This window comes from Calypte anna, chromosome 13 (genome assembly GCF_003957555.1).
Source record: "Calypte anna isolate BGI_N300 chromosome 13, bCalAnn1_v1.p, whole genome shotgun sequence".
Classification (NCBI taxonomy): domain Eukaryota; kingdom Metazoa; phylum Chordata; class Aves; order Apodiformes; family Trochilidae; genus Calypte; species Calypte anna.
The window spans coordinates 5,854,140-5,878,374 of NC_044259.1; the positions used below are offsets into that span (position 1 = coordinate 5,854,140).

The 24,235-nt window shown below is 36.1% G+C and overlaps 1 protein-coding gene across 1 annotated transcript in view; it reads right to left on the reverse strand.

The window, feature by feature from the left end:
- Positions 1–24,235, reverse strand: part of DOCK2 (dedicator of cytokinesis 2) — a 133,741-nt gene that overhangs the window by 88,234 nt on the left and 21,272 nt on the right. The window contains exons 15-25 of the mRNA XM_008498711.2: positions 22,035–22,133; positions 21,176–21,248; positions 20,996–21,099; positions 18,564–18,747; positions 18,369–18,466; positions 16,939–17,028; positions 16,589–16,689; positions 14,946–15,080; positions 12,044–12,152; positions 8,221–8,291; positions 7,467–7,573 (exon numbers count right to left, since the gene is read on the reverse strand). Of these exons, the coding sequence (XP_008496933.1) occupies positions 7,467–7,573; positions 8,221–8,291; positions 12,044–12,152; positions 14,946–15,080; positions 16,589–16,689; positions 16,939–17,028; positions 18,369–18,466; positions 18,564–18,747; positions 20,996–21,099; positions 21,176–21,248; positions 22,035–22,133 (1,171 nt within the window). The remainder of the gene's footprint in view (positions 1–7,466; positions 7,574–8,220; positions 8,292–12,043; positions 12,153–14,945; positions 15,081–16,588; positions 16,690–16,938; positions 17,029–18,368; positions 18,467–18,563; positions 18,748–20,995; positions 21,100–21,175; positions 21,249–22,034; positions 22,134–24,235) is intronic.

Below are 24,235 nucleotides of genomic sequence, written 5' to 3' on the forward strand. Positions count from 1 at the left end.
TTGCCACACATGCTTGTCAGCATATACATCCTCTGTAGCAGATTTAAAAGTTTGCTTTTTGTTTTTGTTATGGAATATTGACACATCTGAACTCGCATGTTTCCAGATTTTATTTAAGTGACACAGAAAAAATACCTGAAGTATCACCTTCATATGAACTTGTGTAATAAGCCTTTGTTCTCTCTTTTCTACTCAAGGTAAATGTAATCAGTTTACACACCTAGATTTACAAGTTTATCATTCAAATTAGTTCACCTAACATGATTTAGCTTTTTCTCCATACATCAAGATTTATTAAAATATAAGCAAAAAAATGCCATAATGCATCAAGTTGAACAAAAAAAGCTTCCAGCAGCAACAACAAGCATGTCACCTACTCCTCCATAAACAGAAATAATGGCTTTAATTTGCAGGCATACATCTCAAATGTGTGCAGGTAAATACCTACCAGGATATTCATATACCATCCTTATCCACATCTAAATGTTGCAGGAACAACATAACCCTAAAAACAGTAATGCATATTACAAAAAGAGAAAGAAAAAACCCCTACTGCCAGTGTGTCTTTCTTTAATCTTTTCAAAGCTAAGTACAAAACTCAAGAATGAATCCACAGGAAAAATCATGTGTTACAAAAGAGAATAATGTTCAAGGAATCTATAAACAGTGTCTATTTTTAATTTTTTCTCAGTAGTTAAAAATGAGTCAAACACATTAACAACCTCTTATATTAAAGCATTTTAAGATGTTGAGTTGTTGTTGGGAGAATGTTTTTTTCTTGAAAACAGAGCAAGAAAACCACCACAGAAAATAACAGACAAAAGTTCGGCTTAAGAACCCATACCAATAGGAAAACAACCTAAGATTACAAAAACAGTTAAAACCACCATCTATAAAGTGACTGCAGTAATGCTGTCAGTAATGCTGAAAAATGCTTAACCTGAAATTTATAGTAATCTTTTTTTTTCCCAGCTGTTCATTGCCTTCACTATATTACACATGCTATATATTGCATCTCACCAATTTTATTTTACTGTTTTTTTCATAAATGTAATATTACAGTATTTAAAATCCTAATCTAATAGAGAAGATGCCATACTTTACCTGTATATAATTAATAACACAGCACCGACCTCTTCATAGTTTCTATCAACTGCACCTCAAAAATTCAGGGCACATTCATATGTAAAGTATTTACTACGATGACTTAAATTTTTGCCCTGCTAGGTCACCAGCACATGAAGTACCAGTACATTTCAAGCAATGAAATGAAAGAAGTGGAATACCTTACAGGTAACAAACTCAGTATGATGTACAAATAAAACTTAGGAAACCAATCTAAGTGTGTCCAAATACCTGTCTTGCTTAAAAAAATAGTACAACAGAAGGAGTTCTTCAGTTAGGAAGGAAAAAAAAATCTACAGTCTCAGCATTTATTCTGGCATCTGGCAAATTAATCCCTATTGCTAACATATGTCTCTTGCTGCTGCTCTTCCAAAATCAGCAAGTGGGTTGCATATGCTGAACATGCAGCAGCTATGTCTACAGCCACAGTGAGCAGAGGACCTGGATTTCAAGCTAAGAGACTCAAGCTCTATTCCCACCCCTGCCAGTGACCATCTGTGTGACCTACTTAGAGTTACATTCTTCGCAGTAGATCTCAGTGTTCTGCTACAGCACAAACTCCTAATCAGAAGTGGGCCTCTAGTGATTACAAAGGCAAAAGCAGCACAGTGAATATACACACATTTTATTGCACGTCCATGCTTTTAAAATTCATTTCACAGCAATGAAAACCACATCTCCCAAAGCTGATTTACAAATTTCAACACAAAGTCAGTGAGTATTCAATGGTCATCTCGTAATAAATATTTATGTCTTAACACCATAAACTGATAAACACTAACTACAATAAAAATTGTGTGGTAATGTCTCAAAGCCAGAAATATGGTTAGGGAATTTGGCAATAGGCTTCCCAATAATTGATGCATCAGAAGTAGCTTTACACAGACATGAAGAAATTGTAACAAAACTTATCTTTGGCAAGTATAAAGTATTTCATAAGAGTAAAAGCATAATCCATTACATTCCACTGTAGAAAGGGAAAGAAACATCTGACAGGAGACATTCTCTTATATCATAAATGAGACTTCACTATCTCATTATGGGTGCTTGCATAGGACAAGACAATCATTTCTTTCCCTCCATTATTTTAAAATAATGAATTATCAAGTGATCTGAAAGGAAAGTGACAAAATTAAGTTTAAGAAGACGTCTTGTCCTCTCCTCATTATATCGTTTGAAGACAAACTGAATGCCTGTATGTGCTCACACATCCTGTAAGAAAGTTACTAAAAATGACAGGGAAAGCACAAAGGCAGCTGAAAGCACCAGTCTGCCAGCATTCAGCCACACATGCACCTGAAAGCACCAGTCTGCCAGCATTCAGCCACACATGCACCTGAACCACCATAGCCCCTCTAAGTCTTAGTATAAATGCAGACTGGGAACAGGAAATCAATGCCTTAACAGAAAAAATGTGTCACTGTAATTTAAAGGCTTGTACAAGTGCTGTAGCACTGTGGGGCTTTTGAAGATCAATTACAGTAGCAGTCAACAGGACTCTGCACCCCACCTGACAAAAGCACTCAATACAGTCTGCAGTGCCAACTTTGCATGTCTGGGAATACATACCAATAAATTCATCTTAACCTTAGGGCCTCCAACTTCAGTTTAATCCATAACTTGTTTAATAAAAAAAAATGTCTCTGTTTTATTTTTTAGCACACATGCTCATGTTTTCACAATTCTACTTCCTTAGAAAACACTGTGAAAGTCAACGGTAAAGGAAAAGAAATATCTGTATATGAAATCCAATTAAATTATAAAGACAGTATCATTGTAAATGGAAGTAAATTAATTGAATGGGAACTGTAATGAACTACACAGAATGAGACTAAATACCAAAGCCTGAAGGGAAAATGGATAATCTGCTATTACACAAGCAAACTAATAGAGTTCATTGTAATTATCAATGTAGTTAAATATATTCCATATTCAAGGCAGAAAAAAAATGTTTCCTGTCCTAGATTAATGTGAACTTTAGTTAATGATACTGTTGGCAATCTCACCTTAATTATTACGTTGCAACCTATTTTGTGACACACTACATATGCTTTCATTCTTGTAAATTACCTTGCACTTCATTGCTTGGAGTAATCAATCAGGCACTGTCTACACCCTGCAAACATTCAGTTCTCTACCCAGTTAATTTTAGAATCAATTGTATTTATTGTAGATTAATAAAACATCTTTGGAATTTTCTATTTTAAATCATGGTACTGTAAAAAAAAAAAAAAAAAAAAAGACTTGGTATTAACTGTACAATGTTACAACAGTACAATACTGTCATATCAGACATACTTGTGAATTGGTTTTTGTAGTGGAACAAAACAATCAGACGCCTCTGATTACGGAGAAGTGGGTGTGAGCCGGTATCAAATCCACCTGTGCCCAATCAGGGCAGGCCCCCTATTGAGCATGTGCAAGACCAGGGGGCCAATAAAAGGTGAAACTCACGCCCACAGACTAGCTCACTCTTGGGTTAGATGAGAGAGACTGGTAGCTCTCAGAGCTCATTGCTAGCGCTCATTGCCTCTAGGGTGAGGCTCTCGTGGTGCAGCTGGTTAAGACCCAGTACTGCAATGCCGTAAGGCCCCGTGTTCGAGACTCCACAGAGAACCTCACCCTAGAGGCAATGAGCGCTAGTGGCGCAATGAAGGTAATACAGTGCTCTGAGAGCTACCAGTCTCTCTCATCTAACCCAAGAGTGAGCTAGTCTGTGGGCGTGAGTTTCACCTTTTATTGGCCCCCTGGTCTTGCACATGCTCAATAGGGGGCCTGCCCTGATTGGGCACAGGTGGATTTGATACCGGCTCACACCCACTTCTCCGTAATCAGAGGCGTCTGATTGTTTTGTTCCACTACAGTTTTTTTTCATATTCTTGTTGGACTCTTCCCCATGGTAACTACATTCTGAAAGTTAAAGGCATTCAATATCAACACAAAGCAAGAATGCAATCAACTGTTAGACAAAAAATATGCAGCTATCCAAAGGTTGGGTTTCTGCCAAAAAAAAAAAAATGCATGAAAGGTAAGTTATAAAGATCATTGCACAGAAGAAATTCAGTGATTTATGCCCTAGCACATACTTGGGTAACACCACCAAGGAAAGAGTAACAGTTAGCTAGCCAGAAAATCATCAGTTCTGTCATAGAAGGGTCTTGCAGAAATAAAGTATACTTGTACAAGTCTGTTGGACCCAGACTGGGTTGCACTGAAGATGGTGTAAAGGTATGCCTGCTGCCCTCTCAGCCCCCAAGAAAAAAAATGAATCATAACTGTCAGGTTCAGGTACATATAAAATTTAAACTCTACAATAACTGCAATGAGCAGTTTTCACAATATTGAAGCACAAAATCTCTAAAAGAAGATTGTCTAGTTAGCAATACTGTCTGGCTAGCAATATCATGACAAAGCTAAACCAAACTATTTAGCTTTATAATGCAATTATATCTGCTTGCCTTCTCTGTTTTGGGCAACAGAGGATCATCTTATTATTCTAAAATAATAATTAAAAACTATCAGTCTGCTTCCCCTGGCTACTCTAAAAACAACTGCATCTAAGTCCTAGCATTATATACCAAGTATTGAAGTACAAACAATGTAAGGTAGAACTTTGTAATTACCATAAGCCTATAAACAAATTTAACTGTTATATATTATCAAATGGATACAGTTGAACTGTCAATTACTACTAGCTCATGTTAGGATCACAACAACCTATTGAGAGATGCAGGATATGCCAGATAGGCCCGAAAAATGGTTTAAGTGTTAAATGGCACCTTTAATGCCTTACCTGCTTGGTTTTGCTGTCAAGTGTTTGATATTAGCTAAAAATAGCACAGTGATGTTTTGGATGTTACTTTTTAAAGTTTATGAATATCAGACTCAATGAATCCATTAACTACCTACATATGCCTAAAAGGTATTATCATCTGGTCAGTAGTATACAAAAAGCACCCTTTGCCTTTTTAATAAAAGTGCTTCAGAATTAAGTCCTCTCAGAATTTTTTTTAATTCATACTACCTTAAAAATACAGAAAGAAAAACCATATACCTTTTTTATGAGTCACAACATGTTCTGAGGTAGATGTTTGCCATAATGTACCAGCTATGTATTTCAAGACATCAGACAAGCTGCATTTACAAATAAGCAGTAATTTATTATTATTATTTATCTGCCAGCAGTAAAAGCTTTACAGAACATTTTGCATTAATAGACCCCAGCTAAAGCAAGGGCCTGTTAAACACATGAAATGAGAATGACACTGAGTATACTATAAGTGGATTTTAAAAGCCCATTTTTTTCTCTCCTGGAGCATACACAGATACGGAAGAAAGGAGCTGTGGGATATACACTAAAAAGAGTAAAACGTGTCATATTATTGTATGCTACACTGTTTTCCTTCTGAACATTTATCAGGGACAAATGACAATGACAAATTACCAATGACAAATGTATTTCCACAGAACAAGTGGAAATTATTTAAATTTTAAGAAAACCTATCAAACCACTGTTATTCCAGCTGCAGTGCCTGTTATTACTGTTTTCTAAAACACTGAGCCAGAACGATAAAAAATGGAGTTTTTCTTCCAGAAAAGTAGTATTTGACTGCAGATTAATGTATCACAGTACAAACATGGAAGTTTCCAAATGGCCAATGGAAACAAAACCCTTAGTACTACCAGAACTACAAGTACCCAGCTGCTTGAAGTCTCCAGTTGTTCTTGCAGATAGCAAAGCAGTGGGTTCTCTGGAAAAGAACTGAGACACCCTTAAAGTACCAATGCACACATACATACAAACCCCAAAACCAACAGAGCTTACACTGAAATTGTCACTGCAAAACAGTCAAGGTAACTTACTGAATTCTAGTAAGATTAAGAATTAAAGACAGTGCCTTATTTTAACACAAAAGTCTTACAGCTTTGTGAAAGGATGGTTTTGCTTCTGATCTAGATGATAACTCACCAAAGGAACCAGAGATAAAATTACAACTGGCACTTAGAAACAGCAGAAATAAAAGTAACTTGTAAGGAAATGACATATCACGCTGTCCTTGTAAATTAAAAATACAGTGAATTACAAGAAAGATTTGTGACTACAGATTCAGATATGTTTGAAAATCAACAACTTGGAACTGCTTCTGAAAGCTTGGATCAGTGCAGATATCCAAGCTACAGCAACTTCAGTCCTACTGATTGAAGCAACCTTAGTCTTAAACATAATTAAAAAACATAGCTGATAGCCATGAAATTATTAACATAAATATAGGTTAAAATACTATCTAATTAAAGATAAACAATAAAACCAACTACAGTATTGTCTTGTTATTTTCCAGGAAATATATAAATATATAAAATATATGAGGACTGTCTCAAACAACAACACACACAGGTAATTATTGTTATAGTTTACAATATACATTTCTATCTCAATGGAATGCAATACCAGTCTTAAGGTTGAAATTTTATCTGCCCTAGCTACTTAATATTGCACTCTTCTTGCAAGACAGAGTGATTAGATGACCATACTCAGGACTATTTGCTACCACTGCTGTACTGTAAAGTTCCTAAAACCGTTATCTATAAACTGACAGAAACTCAAATTCTGTCAAAATGGACACTGCCTTGTGTGTCTTTCAAAGTTCTGGAGGTCTTCTACACAGCAGTGAGCAGCTGGGAGAGAAGCAAGGCATCTGGCCCACAAGAGAAGAGAGAGAATACTCAACAGTAGAGATAAAGTCAATCCTATAAAACTGGACTTCTCTTCTAGGACTCTTTAAGCAAAAATTGCATTTCTGTGATAATACAAAGAAAAACTAAGCACAACCCAATAAACACATTTTAGTATCATTTATCACTCCTGCTGGGAGAGTGACACTTAGACATTAAGTTCTGATAAAATACCAGCAACACTGTAATCCCTATAATCAGAGATGCTGCATTGCAGGTAAGGTATCCCACAGCACAATCAGTCTTTTTCTCTCTGTCCAGGCAAAGACCTTATATCTCAACATAACCTGTGTTCAAAGTTTCAATTCATGTTATTATTCTCAAAAATTGTTTGAAAGGATATAAGCTCCACCCCTCTAGTCATTATATCATAGGAAAAACACACAGAACTGTTCCTCTGTGACCCACTTGTTTCTAGCTCTAGGTTAGCAATCGTGCTTTACACAACAGCCACCTTGTAGTAAGGGGTGAATCCTCTCCAGAGAAAGCCTTCTGGCATTCACTCAGCATTAATTTTATTCAATTTCAAGCATGAATTACACAAAACATAAGTCAGCCCAAATTGTCAAACCTATATATGTTAAGCCTCAAAATAATTTTATATTTACCTTGTTTTTTAAAAAGGTTGCTCTGTACTATTTCCTTCATGGACTGCACTTTTTGCTTCTGTAGTTTCACTGGTGGAATGCAAGTGTAAAATTCAAACAGGAGCTGGCTGCATATGAAGGAAAAGTATTGTAAATACACATTAATTAAACATATGTTAATAAGGACAGAAAGAGTAAAAGATTATACATTGCTAAACATTTATTTCTTTTGGAGAAAGATTTGTTTACCATATCAGAAATATTGACAAGAGATGAGTAGCAGATTAGAAAGAAAACTTTAAAGAGCAAAAAGATGAAAATGAACTAGCTTTTGGACATAAGTAATCATGTTTATTACTTCCCATTGTTTTCAATACAATAAGGGCATTTTTGGGTGTGGTAGAGACAATTTAAAGTTAGCTGACAAATAAAGATACTTATTTCAAACTGACAAAATTAGATTTGATTTCCTGAAATAGAGCTTATTCAAGGGAGACACGGGGAGATGAAAAAAACCAATTGGTTTCATGTGCTTATTTTATTCACTAAATTACTGCCTAAGCATTGGGCCACCATAATTAATTCTGTCATTATACAACTCAGATGAGAACTCCCTGTTAAGAATATATGCCCAGAATTTAACCACTGTCTTGATCAGTAAAAATTGGTATAGGTCTGCTGACTACAACTCCTTCAAGAAAAAATTGTTGTGTACAGCAGTATTACATGGTAGACACCACATGCTACATCTGCTAAATATTCAAAACCAACTCACCTCAATAACTTGGCATCAAAAACTTTTTCAACATCATAGAGAACTGATGGTATGTACTTCAAGGCAGCAACCTGTATTGATTGACAGATTGTGTTAATTTCTCAAATAAGAATTATTCAGATATTAATCTTAAAAATTAATTTGCATCAAGGATTCATACAGTATTTCAAAATGGCTCAATGCTGGCTTAAGATGTTGTCAAAGAAAGTAATTATTCTGTAAAACTTAGCCCCACATTCATACACAATCCTCAGGTGAAAGAAATATTTAAAATAGGTTGCCACTTCAACAACAGATAGTATATTCTACTGATCTACTGCCATTATTTAGCTCCTTGAAAAAGTTGGTTACAAAAGCTATTTTCCTTTCCCAAAGAAAACAGTACTGTGAAAAACTGAGGCTGTTTAAAACACCAATACAGGACCTGTGGTGAACTAGAAACTTGTCCTAGCCCCAGTTTTACTACAGCAATGTGTTGTTCCTTGTTCTTCACACACCAAACACTACATGAAGATACTGTACAATAGCAGAATCTACATTTCCTTATACATCATTTCACAGTTACCATGAAAGATTTTTGATAAAGAATAAAGGCACCAGTGGCCATAAAATATTTCAGGCAGTACTCTACTGACATTTGCCTTCCCACATACTCCCTGTTCTGCACTTGTATGAGGAAGGAAATAAGGATTGAGCTACCATTTCTCTATGGATCTGTAGTACCAACTGAAGTTCAATACCAACTATGTCCCCTGCATTCTTTTAAACTCCCAAGTTTAATTTGCAATATTGCTTCAAATGATGCACTACAGACACAACTGAGCACTGCCTTAATGAAGTAATAAATATCTCCTAGTAAGCAGTACAAGATGTTCTGCATTCTTCAGACCTTATAGATTAATTTTTTAAGTGGGATACAAATAAACCCACAGCATTGTGGAAAATTGTTTCATACCTAGACAATAAAATGTGAAATTTATTTTTAACCTTTACTCCTGACCAAGATTACTTTTTACCTTGCCCTCATTTGAAACATTACATTATACATATTCATGAAATTTAAGTACCTGTGAGATGAAAAGAACATTTTTAGAAATCATTGGTGCATCTCCTTAGTCTAATTTTATTTGCTATAAAGGGAACTTTAACCAAGTTCCTATGCTCTCCCTGTACACCCCAATGAAAGCATCAACTCTCAGTACCTTTCTAGTCTTACTCTCTCTATGCATCTCAGCAGTTTTAAGTTCTCAGAATCTACTGCAGTAACAAAGACAAGTCAAAAACATATGGGGAAGGCATGAGAAGAAATGCAGCACCATCATATTATTTTATTTTCATACTTTTCAACGCAACAATCATTATTCCCATGTTTCCATGACCTTGAAAATGTGTCATAAGAGGGTTCTGAAAGCATGTATACAATTGGGAGCACAGCTTGCTAAAACCAGTGCCTAAGAGCAAGCTGGGTACAGCTGACATTTCCATCAGACAACACCATCTGCAGGTCAGATGTGATGTGTCAATTGGAGGACAGAACGGTTTTTGGAAAAGAAACTGGGGCTTGATTGGTGATTTAAGGTTGAGAGCACATGTATGTCAATGAAAGGGCACATACACAGCTTACCAACCGAGCACCAGCAGTAAAGCTTCATAAAAACAAAATCTCTAATTGAAAAACAATTCATCACATTTTATTCCCCAGAAATCTAGACTGATTTACAGACACAAAACATAGCTGCAGAAAATTATGTTTTTTCCATGAGACTTAAAAGAAAGGAAAAAAAGTTCTAACATCTCTTTGCTCCTCCTCACCCCAACTCTCTTGACCAAGATACTTGTGCTAGTGAATCTGTAACATTACCCATCTTGCTAGGAAATGCTTTACAACAGCAAAGTCAGGAGACTGAAGTTATAATCCTAACTGCAGTAAAATGCCTTGATGCAAAGCTGAAGTATGTCTGTATTCTGTCTGTATTTTTAAACAGAAGACATAACTTCACCATTCCCAGAAATGAATAGGAAAATATAATTTGGATTTATATGCAAATTTCCAGTTTACCAACAATAGATTTGGTCTTCAGTTGTCCAAGGCTTATATAAGCAGTACTACAAAAGGGAACCCAAAACTCAGGCAGTAATGTAAGTCAAAGCATCTATTCACTTCAGGCAGCTTTAGAACAAGCAATTCAAAATCAGTATTTTTAACTGTAAAATTATACAGCATGTAACTTATTAGGAAGTAAGACATCACTCAGAACATAAAGTTAAACTGAAGCAATAAAGTGCTTCTGGCAGTGACTAGGCTGTTTCATACGACAATGTTACAAACAATCTTTTACTGTCTGAGTTAATATTCAACACAGGTCTGACTATGATGGCTATCAGAAGAAGGACTGGGAATTGACTACTGAATTAAATACTGAACTCCAACTTTAGAAAATAATTAGCACACACCAACAGACATTTCAGGTTTCAAAATAAATCTTTAAATATTCTAACGCTAAACCTCATATTTAGGCAAAGAAGGGTGAAAAAAAAAAGTGTCAAAATTCATATTCCAAGACTCTGCAAATGAGTTCCTTATAAGTTTCAATATCCAGAAAAACTCAGTTGCTTTAACTTTCCTCAAGGCTCCCAATACTTCCTCTTGCTGTCTCCAAAGTTTAATCCATTTGAATATTCGAATCAATCCAATTGATCCTACCAATCTATATTCCACTAGAATTCATATCAATTTTAAATTCAAATGTGACAGCTTTAAGGTTGGTTTGATATTCTGATCATTGTCTATTTTTCAAAAAACCCTGAACTTTGCTCTCTTGATATGCGGCATATAACACCTAGAGTTCTGTTTATAGTATCACTGAATACTGCCTCTTCCTTACCCTACAGAAGTACCTTCATACTACAATACTTGTCACTGCCTCTGGAAACTTCACATGGTGTCTGGTGAGGGGGAAATCAGTATTACTTTTAGGCACTTATAAAGTTAGTTCTAGCCCTTTCTGCATCACCTTGCCCAATGCAGATATTACCTCCATTTTTATAGCCTGTTACAAGCAACTCACAGCTACCTAACACAGCAAGAGTCTCAAAACATCACAATTCTCCTCCAAATAGGGAAAAAACATATTATCCATTGTGAAAACTGCTATGACTGACCAACCTAAGAAATTTTGATGGAGGGTTTTTTCTCCCTCAATTAATTTCCCCCTGCCAATAAATTTATTTCCAGCAGCAAGAATTTAACTACAATAATGTGCTTTTCATTCCATGAGTCACGAGTAGTGTGGACAACAAAGTTATGACATAAATCAGTATTTGAGACCTGCCATGAGATGTTTCAGCCAACTTCCAGCATCTGGGGCAGATTCAGATATTATGAATAAGTACAATCCATTCTTCACAACTGATAGCACTCCTTATAAAAACCAAAATATTCATGCTTAAGATAGTATTGAGCAAAAAGCCTGATGACTATAAAGTTTACTTTTCAAACTAAGACAGTGGAATCCCTCTTTAGCTTTATCTAAACAAATTTGAGAGAAACATTCAGCTCCCACTGGAGGCTTCACTTCATTATGTTCTTTGAAATATACCAGTAACTGCATTTTGGTTTTTTTACTCATTACATCAAACTTCATAAATGTATCTTCTTCTGACCTTTTCAATCTAGACCTCAAAAATCTATTAGAACTTATTTTTCCAGTAAAGGGGAATTAGAGAAGACACACACAGGATGTGTTCCTTAAGAGTGTATGTTGCTCAATTTGAAACAAAGCCCACAAGCCCAAACCAATTTTGTTTCTAAGCACATACCAACCTGCAACAAAATGGCAGTTTTGTGTTGGCTTTTCATAAGGTTGTTGATGGATTCAAAGAGTCTCCTCATGGATTCTTCAAATTCTGTTTGTTCTTTGCCTTCATATAACCTGTTGATAGATGTATTAGGTTACTCTTTCAGGACCAGAATGTTTCATATGTAATAGAGTTAATAATATATTGGAAGTATTTTTTATCATTTGATCTAAAAAATATTTCACCAAAAGGTTTTATTTGCTGTTCACTAAATTGCAGAAAAATTTTCAGCTTGAACACAACCAACATTTTCAATTTTTTAAAAAGCCTTTAAAGAATGACATCTCCCACATTTGTGCTTATAAAAAAAGTATTTTCACTTTCAAAGTAACTTTTAAAAATTGTTTTTTGATTTTTTTTCCACTATAACTGAGCTAACTCTAGAGTATTTTCACATATTATCAGTTTCTTTTGTCTACTGCTAGTACCACTTCATCAAGCAGCTATTTTCACTGTCCCCATTAACCAGTCTGCTTTTTGAAAAATGTCCCTACTTGATGTTTAAAAGCTAAAAAATGCATTTAAATTAAGGTCACTCCATTATTTCTTCATACCCTCTCCTAGCATTTTAATCTTTTTCTGTCCTTTATTTTTCATACTGAATATCATTTTCATAAACAGTAAAAAACACCAGTGACATGTTAGTCATCTGAAACAGCTGTCAAAAGTCTAAAAAAACCACAATAAAAAATTATATGAAGGCGACAAGAGAAGCCTGAAATGTGAGTTGAATGCTGTGAGCTAAATGCTACATCTCTGAAGTACTGCTCCTCTTTCAGAAGAGGAAATCCTTCATTTTTAGTCATGTATTTCAGAGTCTTGTGCTTCTCTTTTCAACTTTAAACTTAGCCCTTAAGAGAGCTAAACATAAATTAAGAACTGTTGTCTACAGAAAGGAAAAAAACAACACTGCTACTCATACAGTCACTGTTGAGAAGTTCTAAAGAAAGAAAACCCAAGGAAAACTTTGATACAGTACTCATACCTCTGTTACTGCAAGGGAACCACAAGATCCAAAACACTAGGGATGAGAATACATGGCCACTACACTGCAGGTACATCCCTACTGTGTGATAGCTACATAAAAAATGCATACCAGAGAAATGCAGACATAAAAGGCATCTTGAAACAATCAAATTTTAGTACAAACACACTCACATAGAACAGGCACTTATTATCATGTTATTTCACTATCTTGGGCTTTGGTTAAATGATTTTTTTTTTAAATATACTGGAGATTATGGCATGTGGGGGCTACTGAAAATCATTTTTCAATGGGAACAAAGTACATGTCAGTCAAAAGTGTGAAAGAGTGGGGTCAGTCTCAGTGTATTCAAGTTACTTAGCTAATGCACTGATAGAGCTTTTATTATATTTTATTATATAACACTGCTGAGAAAGTAAATGAAGTTTCTTAAGCTTAATTTTTAATGCAAGTGGAAATTTGAAGCTGTCTTGACTAAGACTGTGAGATAAGGACAGAGTCAGAAGCATCACACAGCATGTATTAAACATGTTTTTTACACCAGGACTAATTTAAGCCAGGTAGGATGATAATTCTATTTCCTGACTCATCATCTTGTTTCCAATTTGACACTCCTCTCTGTGCCATATTTAAATTAAAATCACTTGGTCCAAAACCAAAACTTAAAATAGTAGTAATCATTTGCTTGGAAACAGCTTCATTACAGTGGTGCACATCAATTTTACCAGCAAAAAGAGCCTCAGGACAATTAAAAGAAGAAAGCAAGCACTTCATGTTTTCAAAGTCTGTCTTATGTAAACCACTGGCTAGCATATATGACCTTTCTATAAAATATAGTCACTGAACAAACAGCTGCAAGACAAACTTAGTGCAGCTAACTGGAGGAAACCACATTTTCCTTTTCATTAAACCTCTCTAGCTTCAATGAGATTGAATGAACCCAAATTAAAATAGAGCTTGGTTATCCCCGGTGTATCTGCCTGAGAATAAAAAGCCTTCCATCTTATGTCTAACATAGAAGTCATCACTTTCCTACACAATTTTCACTTGGTAATATCTCTTTCCTTTCAACAATGCATCTTAGTTTCTCAAGCAGCCCATTAAATAAATGACAGACCAAGCTATCTCAGCTCTATTAATTCAAAATATTTGTCTCCAAGAAGGGTAATCTTAACCCTTGGAAGTGAAGTACTTATGATTAAAGTCCTGAATTTTCTCAGGAGGAAAAAATATATGAATGCATTTTATCCATACTTTCTTTTTCACGAGCAGTCTGACAACAAGAAAATAACTGCAAAAAGTTAAATCACAACAGTTATGGGTGAATATACAGTATCAGATGATACTGTATGGTTATTTTTGCCAGAAGCTACTGTTTGTAAGAGGTACCACAACATGTTATGAGAATTGTCCAGCTGAATTTCTCCTTTTTCTATAAACTTGAATACTTATTGTAAATATTACACCTCCTCTGTTCGGCTGAGCTAAGCCCATTTAGTCTTCCCCATGAATTCCTGAACTCGAGATCAGAAACTCTCAATTCAGCTGGACCCTGACTACTAAAAACTTCGTTCTTCTGTGCACAGTCTCAGCTCCTGAACACCCTAACCTGTAGGACAAGCACTCAGTTCCAAGCCATCCATGACAGTGTTTGGATATCCATTGGTCTTTGGCCAAGCCACCTGACACAAAGAACAGCAGATTTTTGAGGATGCCCTCTCCAAACAAATATCACAGCAATGTCTGGTTTGTAGGCCAGTTGCCAGCTGTCTTGCTTTATTTGTAAAAATGAGAAATACAGTTCAGTTCTGTTCTGAAATGAGTTCCTGTTTCTCATATCTACTTCTGTTTCTGATATTGCACTGACAGCCTGAGTACTTACTGAGAAAACAGAATCCTTGATCTAACTATGAACTTGAACACATATTCAAGTGCTTTCAGAGTCCTTAGGATAGGTTCACATTGCTCCCCTCGACTGGAGGTATCCAAGTAAGTCTTCAGAACAGTCATCAATTTCCTGAAATGAAAAAAACATTTTAATCATATTTTTACAAATGAACCTTTCTAACTTGCTTGAGTACTGTAAAAGAAGGTTAATGCTTAGTCAAGCACACACAACATGTACTGCATGTATTTTTGCGTTTGTGTTGCACAAGTGAGGAGCAAATTCTTAACTGTGCAAGAAAGCAATCTGAAATCCCAAAACAGCAGCACAACTGCACAATCCTGGGAGCACTTTTGCAGCAGTTTGTAAAAAGTGTGCATAAGGTAACACAAATTGTTACTTCTGCCCATCTACATTAAGTAGCAATTAAACACCACAATGTGCTCTAAATTAATGGCATGTAAATAGGACAATATTCTATCACACAGCAATATCTTCTTGATAGTGCTTGAGCTTTCTGAGACAAACAATGCTCACTGCAACTTTCCTAGAATGTGAGAAAGGACTCATTGTGGACTGTTGCCTTTCAGTTCTAGCAGGCACATACACTAATGCACAACCTGCAAAACATTTCCCATTGAGCTGGGAATGATGCAAATTCAGCACAGGATACCACAAGATGTCTTCAACTATTCTAAGCCTTCAGCTAAGGTTTTCCATCTATTATTCATAAGCCAAATTAAAGTTCTGCTTCAATCCGCCACCCTATTAAGATGTTAGAAGACTTCAGGTAGATTAAAAAAAAAATACATTCATAATGTTACAGCATTTCCCCAAGATCACTACTAATTGAAGACACTGTCTTTCTTCAGAATTCAATGTTATTTTGTCCTATGATCCTCTGCAAAAAACTTCCTTAAAGGAAGAGGTAATCCAGTATTTATTTTACTGTATAACATCACAGCTTTGTTCTCTCTGTGAATCCCTGTCTTTCCATCTGGGCATCTCCACAAATGAAGACCTTAAAAAAGAAAAACTCGAGGAAGTGTATCAATCCACACACTGGCATGGCCAGGTAACAAATGCTGATAACTCCATGTCACAGTGGAACACATAACAACCACCAAAATGTCGGTTCACCGCATTGAAAACCCTGGTGCAACAACAGGCAACAACCTATAACAGCAACATGCATATGACAACTTGACAGGTCCCAAACTATCTTTTTTCCCATTAGTTCACTATAAACAAATACATGGAAATCTATATAAAAGGGTTCAGGACATCCTCAAGTCCTCCATTTAAGGCACTTTAGATCAACATAAAGGGAGAGGTTCCCTGGTTAACTATCTGTTGACAAATTGGACAGGATAGTGATGAAGTGGTCAGACACAGCAAAATCCAGACCAGAGAGAAATGAATGCCAAAGAATCATTTGATCCCAAATCAACTAATATATGTCAATTAACTCTGCTTATAATAATGTTTCTCATAAGCAGGTTTTTTTTTCCAGGCAGGCAAGCAGCAGCAAAAAAACAGTCATCACTCATTAAATCAGAACAGTCACAAGCAGGATTTATTCTCATTAATGTGATGGTGGAGGTTTAGAAGAAAAACTAAGAGGAATTAATCAAACTTACTTGTATGCAAGTGTTGCACTAAAATGCTGCTGGATGTATGCTTCCAAAACTGCATTAAAATGTTGAAACTTACGGTCTGCAATGAGTCCTATGATATAGATCTAAACAGACAGACATAATCAGCATTTTTTCATAAAGATACATCTTAAAATTTAAATATTAGTCTTCAAAAATATTTTTGATACTCTACTATTTTATAACTTTTAAGAAATTTAGTTTTAAATAGTAATATTCCACCTCTTCTATAGAAATTTTAAAACTAATTCTCTGAACTAAACCACTTGATATGTCATTCAAAAGTCTAAGGTCCTTGACTTTGATAAATAAAATACTCTTGTGCCAGTTCTTACCAGTGCATCAAAAACAAGGATGTCATATTCATTACTGTGGGAATGTTCCATCATGATGTTAAACAGGGCATCAAGAGTATCTTGGAGAAACTGTAGAATATGAAATGACCAATCAGCAACCAATTTCACTTGAAAAATCCTACATCAGTTTTCAGATAATAGGCTTGTTTTCTCTCAAGTTAGAATTATAAAGGCCTTCACTAAAACCACTTAAATTCAGAAAACACTTCACAGGATTTAAGCTATAGTTTATTTCCTCAGTCACATGAGTAATCAATAATATATTTTCAGCTCAAAGCTTATAAAAAAAAGCTAGAAATAGTCTATCAGTGACATAACTATTTGGAACTGCATTCCTAATTTCTCAGTGATACAGATACTACTTCATTGCTACTTGATCATATACATGATCATTACAAACACATTTCATACTCCTGTAGCTTGAGTCAAAGACTACTTGAAATCTTAGGAAAGTACCCCAGTGAACTTGGAAGCCAAATCTTTGGTTAAGATTTTTTGTTTTCTAAGTTCCTCTCCCTCCTGCTCTCAAGAGATGCTTATATTTACTATATGCTATATTTACTATATTTACTTATATTTACCACTGCTTATATTTAAAGAGTAACACAAGTGTAGTAAGCCCCTAATACGAAAGCTGGAGTCTGCCACTTTCCAAAATATTAATGGATTTTATTCATATTATCCTATTTAACTAATTACTTAATTGGGTACATAATACGCTTTTAAAAATATTAAAACATAAATTAATATTAAGATCTGTAAAGAAAGCAGGAGGAACTATATGCAATTCTTCAGATAGACAACAGCAGTAAAAGATTTTAGGCAATACTTGACTGTTAATGGCTTCATAGCCAACCAGGTTTTTAAATTGAAATTTTCTGTGCCTGCTCAGTATTAAAGTTTACCTGTGAAATACATGTAAGCACCTGAAAGCAACGACTTTTTCTGATGAAGGCAATTCTCTCATAATGTTTTTTGTATTGAACTCTCCATTCACACACAAATAAAGCAATAAAAGCAGAAAAAGATTGTAGTATGTTAATTACCAGTGAAAACTGGGAAATTTGATCAGTAATCTTGCAAATATCCACCACCTACCAGTAACTAATACCAGAGATGTACCATAGATGTTTGAGACCAACAGGTGGAAAAAAAGATGATTAACAGTTAAGAATACTGTCCATGTGCTTGCTTCCTCACTCTAATGAAGAGCTTAGCTCATGTCTTTTGTAAACTATCCCTAAAAAAATATTACACTGAATGACACTCATACAAGGAAGCATAAATCACAGCCCTCTAAGTTCCTGTGTTTACTATAACACTACAGTTTCTTTTCATTTATTAAACAATGAAACACTTTTTCTGCCATAACATGAAGGAACATGAAGGATAAATATGTAAAGACAAACCTTCACAACTTCCTCTCCATCCACAATCTTCAGTTTTTCCAGGTTTTCCTGTAGCAGCTCTGGCTTCATACGCCACTTCAAGAGACCTAGTAAACCAACTAATAGAAAACAAATGGAGAAACACAGAAATTCAAAATATATTGGCCATTTGTGCAAATGGCTTCTTAAGCTTCTATCAGTTTAAAAGATACATACCATTCTGTGTTAACTTTGTTGAACAAACAAGAGTTGAAATATAAAACACATCTCGTGAGCTTACTGAAAGCCCCCCCACATTACTTGAATTCTTGGTTGAGACTGCTCCTTTATTTTCTGGGTGCTGTCGTGTAGAAGGCAATGTCAAATAAGCACTAGCATCCTCCATTTTTTTACTGTCCCCCTGGAAAAACAAGGTAACAGATGCTTCCTATCAATAAATTGATTTAGACCTATGTTGCGCTTCCTACAAAAGTAAACGAAAACCCCTGTTTCTGTGAACTTCAATGCATACACTAATTGATAAAATAAAGAATATTGAGGCCCAGCATGGCTCAAACATGTAAACGTGAAGTCATTGTTTGTCAAAAAGAAAGCCTGCATTGAACATGCAGGGAAAATAGTGCACTGAAATTATAAAGTGGGATTGAAGTTACAATACGGAATATGAAGTTACAATACGAGGGGTGACATAGCAGGCAGAGCAAAATCAGTAGCCAATTTCTTGTTGAAAAGTCAATAGTTATGGAACACAATAAACTACTGAGCATCACCTTGAAGACTGTACACAGAAGATAGACAACATTGTTGCAATATCTGCACACAAGAACATGAAATTTACAGGGAAAGAAGAGGAGCTATATTTTGGTATGCCCAATATAACTCAATACTTAGATCATCAACATGAAAGAGGAGAACATAGTAAAGTTACTTTTTAAAATGAGACATTCTGCAGTAATTAAGTGACAACGATACAATGGAATTTATGCTTTTCAACAGAATGAACAGTACAGTAATAGAGCCGCTAGGTGTTTCCTCCTCCATTTTAGAAAGCTGCATGCCACAAATCTCACAGCAGCAGCCTTCAAGAAAATAAAAATCATACTCCTCACTATCTAGAGAATACATTTTTTCTTTAATTAAACTGGACCAGAAAAATTCCTCAATGAGCTAGGCTGTTACTTAAAGCTACATGTCAGATATGACTCAATTACAGAACCTCAGTTTTACAACTGTGCCTAAACAACTAGTTACAAAATCCATAATCTAGAATGATTTTCTAAAGCTTTGAGGTTCCCTGATTCAGTGACTGTAGGTCACTACAGCACTTACTATAAAAATAAAAAAAGTTTAAAACTGACTATAAAGAGATCAGACAGAAGGTAAAAACCCTATGCAGCAAAACAGAGAGCATTACAAACTTTTATGACTTTATCAAGTTTGCCAAGTAATTACTACTCAATTTCTGGAACCAGAATAAATTCTTGACTTTGCATTCTTGAGACAAGATAGACAACAGGGAATAGAGTTGAAATTTTGATCCAGAAGTCTTAAAAGGATTTATTGTCTGAAGGCAGTGAAAAGTACACTGCTTAAACTTTGCAGACTTCAAGTTAATGTTTAATGTTTAGATGGCAAATGTACAAAACAGATATTTAAAACACAGCTTACTACTATTGTTTTTAATACTAGAATACACAAACATATGTAAAAATATAAAACCAACCCACATTTCTCCCAAATATAAACTAGGTCAACTCTGTTTAGCATTTGTCATCCACGCTGTTACTTAAAGAAAAATTACTAGTTTCATGCAGGAATGAATGGGATTTCATAAGTAACATTAAAAGTAACACAACATGATTAGTATTTTTCTCCATTTTTTTTCTTATTAAGGCTGAGATCAAGGAGGAGAAGGCTTTTCAATAAGAAATACCTAAAGTATAACCTCTTCTACACTGACAGTGATTTAAGGTTCTTAGTTCCTGCTAGACAGTATTCTCAAGGAGGAAAAAACAAAGAACAAAAACAAACAAATGAAAAGCAATGCTAACAACAAAAAGCAACCAAACAAAACACTCCACACCAAACAAAGAAATTTTGAAACATCTGTTCACTGCTGTAGCTCAAAGTACAAAATGCTTTCTGAGCCAAACCAGGGGTAGCCAAAACTGTTCTTCATATTCAAAATCCCATTCCTGAAACTTTTGCACCCAAATAACTACCCTGAGCAGTTTCAGACCAGCAGATCTCTAAGATAACATTCTCTGATTTCACATATGACAGATTCAGAATGAAACAGAAGAAAAATTTCCCCTCCCTAAACCAAGAATAACAATATGCATCAAAGTACTTATCTTTAGCATGACTTCCTCCATATTACAGAGGACCAAGAGTACAAACTTCAGTAAAAAACAACAGGAACAGTAACCAGCTCTTTATGCTTAAATAACATCACATTGTAAAACTCAGAGCAATGTAGACCAACCATAGAAAAAGTTACATTAATTTTTTCATTCACATGAAAAACACTTTCAACAGAATACTAAAATTGATCTGATACTAAAAAAAACAAGCAATGAATGCAAAGACACCAGTGTGAAAAAAAAGGTGTCTAGTGGTAGAAAGAAAGAAAAACCCCAGTCTAGTACCTTTAGGACTAACAAATCATGGATGCCATCTTGAAGAGTTGTTCCATCCTCCTTTATTAGCCTTATATAGGACATTGCAAAATTCTTTTCTCCTTTATCTTTAGCTGCAAAGCAAAATATTTTCAGTTGATTATCCATCAAATAATTAAAACTCACTAAAGTAAAAAATTCACCACTTACACTCTTGAGATGATCTGTGTCTGAACATGAAACGCAGATGTATCCTTTGTATGTCTTCAATGGGGACTACCACCTTTTGTAAAATCAGAAAATAAGTAACAGAGTAATGAGGGGCAGAGCCTAAAGACATTTTTACTTGTAATGAGCTATTTTATAATAAATAAGCACCACTTATGTTGGCTTCATACGGCCATTTAAAATTACTGAGACTCACCCCAGTAGCAGAAGTGGTAGCAGATAAACAATAACCTGTTGGATTTTGCTCAGTTTAGCACCACCAAAGAAATGAAGCACTGAATGCAGTAAATTAAACCCCACAAGGTGCTTATATGGTAGAAAATAAGTATACTGCAGTCTTCCATTAACCACACAGAACTATACAACACCTTTGCACTATGAAAGTTCCACATTCCACATGCATAAATTGATGACCCATTCAATAATGAGATGAATGTTTAACAATTCTAACAAAATCAATAATCTTTAAAAATCATGCTCACTACCAAGCCTAAAATATTTTCCATTTGCTGCTTCTAGAAGCTTCTGGGCATTTTCCAGTTAAAGACATTGAAGCTCCATCAGCAACAGAACAAATGCAATGTGTCACTTCTGATGGGCCATGTCAGGACACGTCAGGTTATTTAAAGTGACCTCATTTGTTTTGTTTACCAAAATCTTAGCATCACTTTCCAGGCTGAATTTTAAATCTAAGTAATCTTACGTTCCTAGTAACTAGTGCATGACTAAGGTTCCATCCTTACAGCTGTAGTCAGAACCAAGTTACTTTTTAGAAAAAGCTGATGCGGAGCAACTTGTGCATGTCAGGCGCCAAGAAATGTGACCAGGATCCACACTGTACCTTCAGTGTCTCCATCCAACGCGGCTGCTTCACCTGGTAGTAAAGCACTGACCTATATTTGCTCACCGGCTTGTCCCCTGCTCCCCAGCACACAGTATTCTGACAAAAACAGGGGAAGAAACAGAGCTCAGTGCCTTGGTGGCTTCTGCCAACGGGACCCCAACACCCACGGCAGAGGCCACACCTGCCCCAGATGTGCCTCAGGGGGCGAACAACCCCCGCAACAGACCCCTCGAACCAGCCATGAGACACCGCAGCCCGGCACCAAACCGGGACCGCCGGGGCACGCTGCCCGCCATCCGCTGTGGGCCCCAGCTGGGCTGTGGCCTCCATATTGCCAAGGCAGGTGGGAGCAGCACATGGGGCGCCGCCGTCCGGTTCGGCGCCGCGGTCCCGGCTCAGGCCCAGGAGCTGAGGTGAAGGCATCCCCACTTGACAGAGCCCACAGGGGAGGCCCAGGCTGCCACAGGGCCCTGCACAGCTCCAGCCTAGAGGTCCGCCATGGAAGGTGCAGGCTGAGAGCACAATGTCTGTCAGGCAGCTTGAAAGGTGTCTGCAGCAGTTCTGAATCTAGGTAAAGCTTAATTGGAAATTAAATAATAAAAGCACCAACAAAGAGGAACGGTGAACATGGAGATAGAGGTAATTTTTCAAGCCTCTCAAATATAATGAAAAATAAACTTTTTCCTTAATTATACTGCACCTGGATTAGGGGTTACAGAGTGGACTCAAGGAAGAGCTAGGCAATGAGTATCTATGGACTTCTGGAAAACTGACCACCTTCAATAAACAAAGCATCATCTCATTTATTAGTAGAACCAAAGTAAAAATAATCTAGCTTCATTATTCCATTTCTCCATTTATTTTAAAGTACCTCTTCCAGCAGAATCTCTTAGCTGTTGAGCTCAACACCAGAGGTGTCTTCCAAAACTACACATTGCAGAGGCACTGAGGAAAATGCACTCCTGCATTGTTTATTTCCAGTTTTCTATTGAGTATCAGAACTAACACACATGCAGCTTAAAGCTTTGGTCAAGTTCAAAGTCAGTTGTAACCAAGGAATCTCAGGTCATTTAGAGAAACTGTGAAGAGGCTTTACCTACATCCATCTCCTCACTGGCTGCACCTGAGGGTTCTGCCTGCACAGGGACTGCTCATGTGCTGCAAGTGAAGCAGCAACATCCCTGGCACCAGGCATCAGACTGCACTGCAAAGCAGCAATCAAGTTAAATTCTCTACCCAAGGCACAGATGAAACTGACCCTGTAGGGGCTACACTAAACTCTGCTAAGGTGCAATTTTCCTGCTGAAAAGCCAGTGAATTTCAGAAGACTGTTTCAAACACCAGTATGACATGTGACTAGAAAGGTGTGATGCAGACACCTGGAGATGATTTTTAAAGCCTGTTCAGTGATTTAACTGTGGAAAGGTGTGTCTAATCTGCCTGAATGGAGAGTGGTCAAGGTCTATGCACAAACTTGTTTAAATGTATTTTTTGGCATTCATTTGGAACAAAAGGCCTTATACTTGCAACAGTAGATCTTGTGATAGCTCTTCAACTAAATTAGTTTTGATACTGAAAGACACACAACCAGTTCCCTGCTTAGTAAGCATATACCTGTTTTGATTTATGGGTCATTGGAAATACTGAGATTAATCTAACTGGGTTTTAAAGTTTATCAGCATTCATTTCATTTGAGGCTAAAAGGGAAAACCAGTTGTTGTTGTTACTTGCATTCAACAGCATTTCAATTAATTCATCAAAATTGTTGCTAAAGCATGTCTACAGCATATTACCCACAGAAAGCAGGCATGATTTGAAGATAAATTGGAGATCATGAACAAAGTGACATCCACTTTTTCCTGGAGAAAGGATGCATATGCAGAATTAAATATACATAATACTAGAAGGTAAGATTTAATGCATTGCAATAGGTTAATTTCTTCAAGGAATCCTTTTATATATGCATTTTAAGACAGCAATGAACAGACAGGATGTACATTGCAGAAGTTGATTTCACAACAGATTTCTGTACATGCAAGTCATGTTTAGATGCTTTCATATTTATGGGTAGTGTTCTGTAATCAGGGTTACAATGTATTGTGTGGACCCTGAGGATTATGCAAGTTTAGGATTTTCTTCATTCAAGCTTCGAAGTTACATTTTAGGTCAAATTTTAATAGTTCATAAACATACTTCAG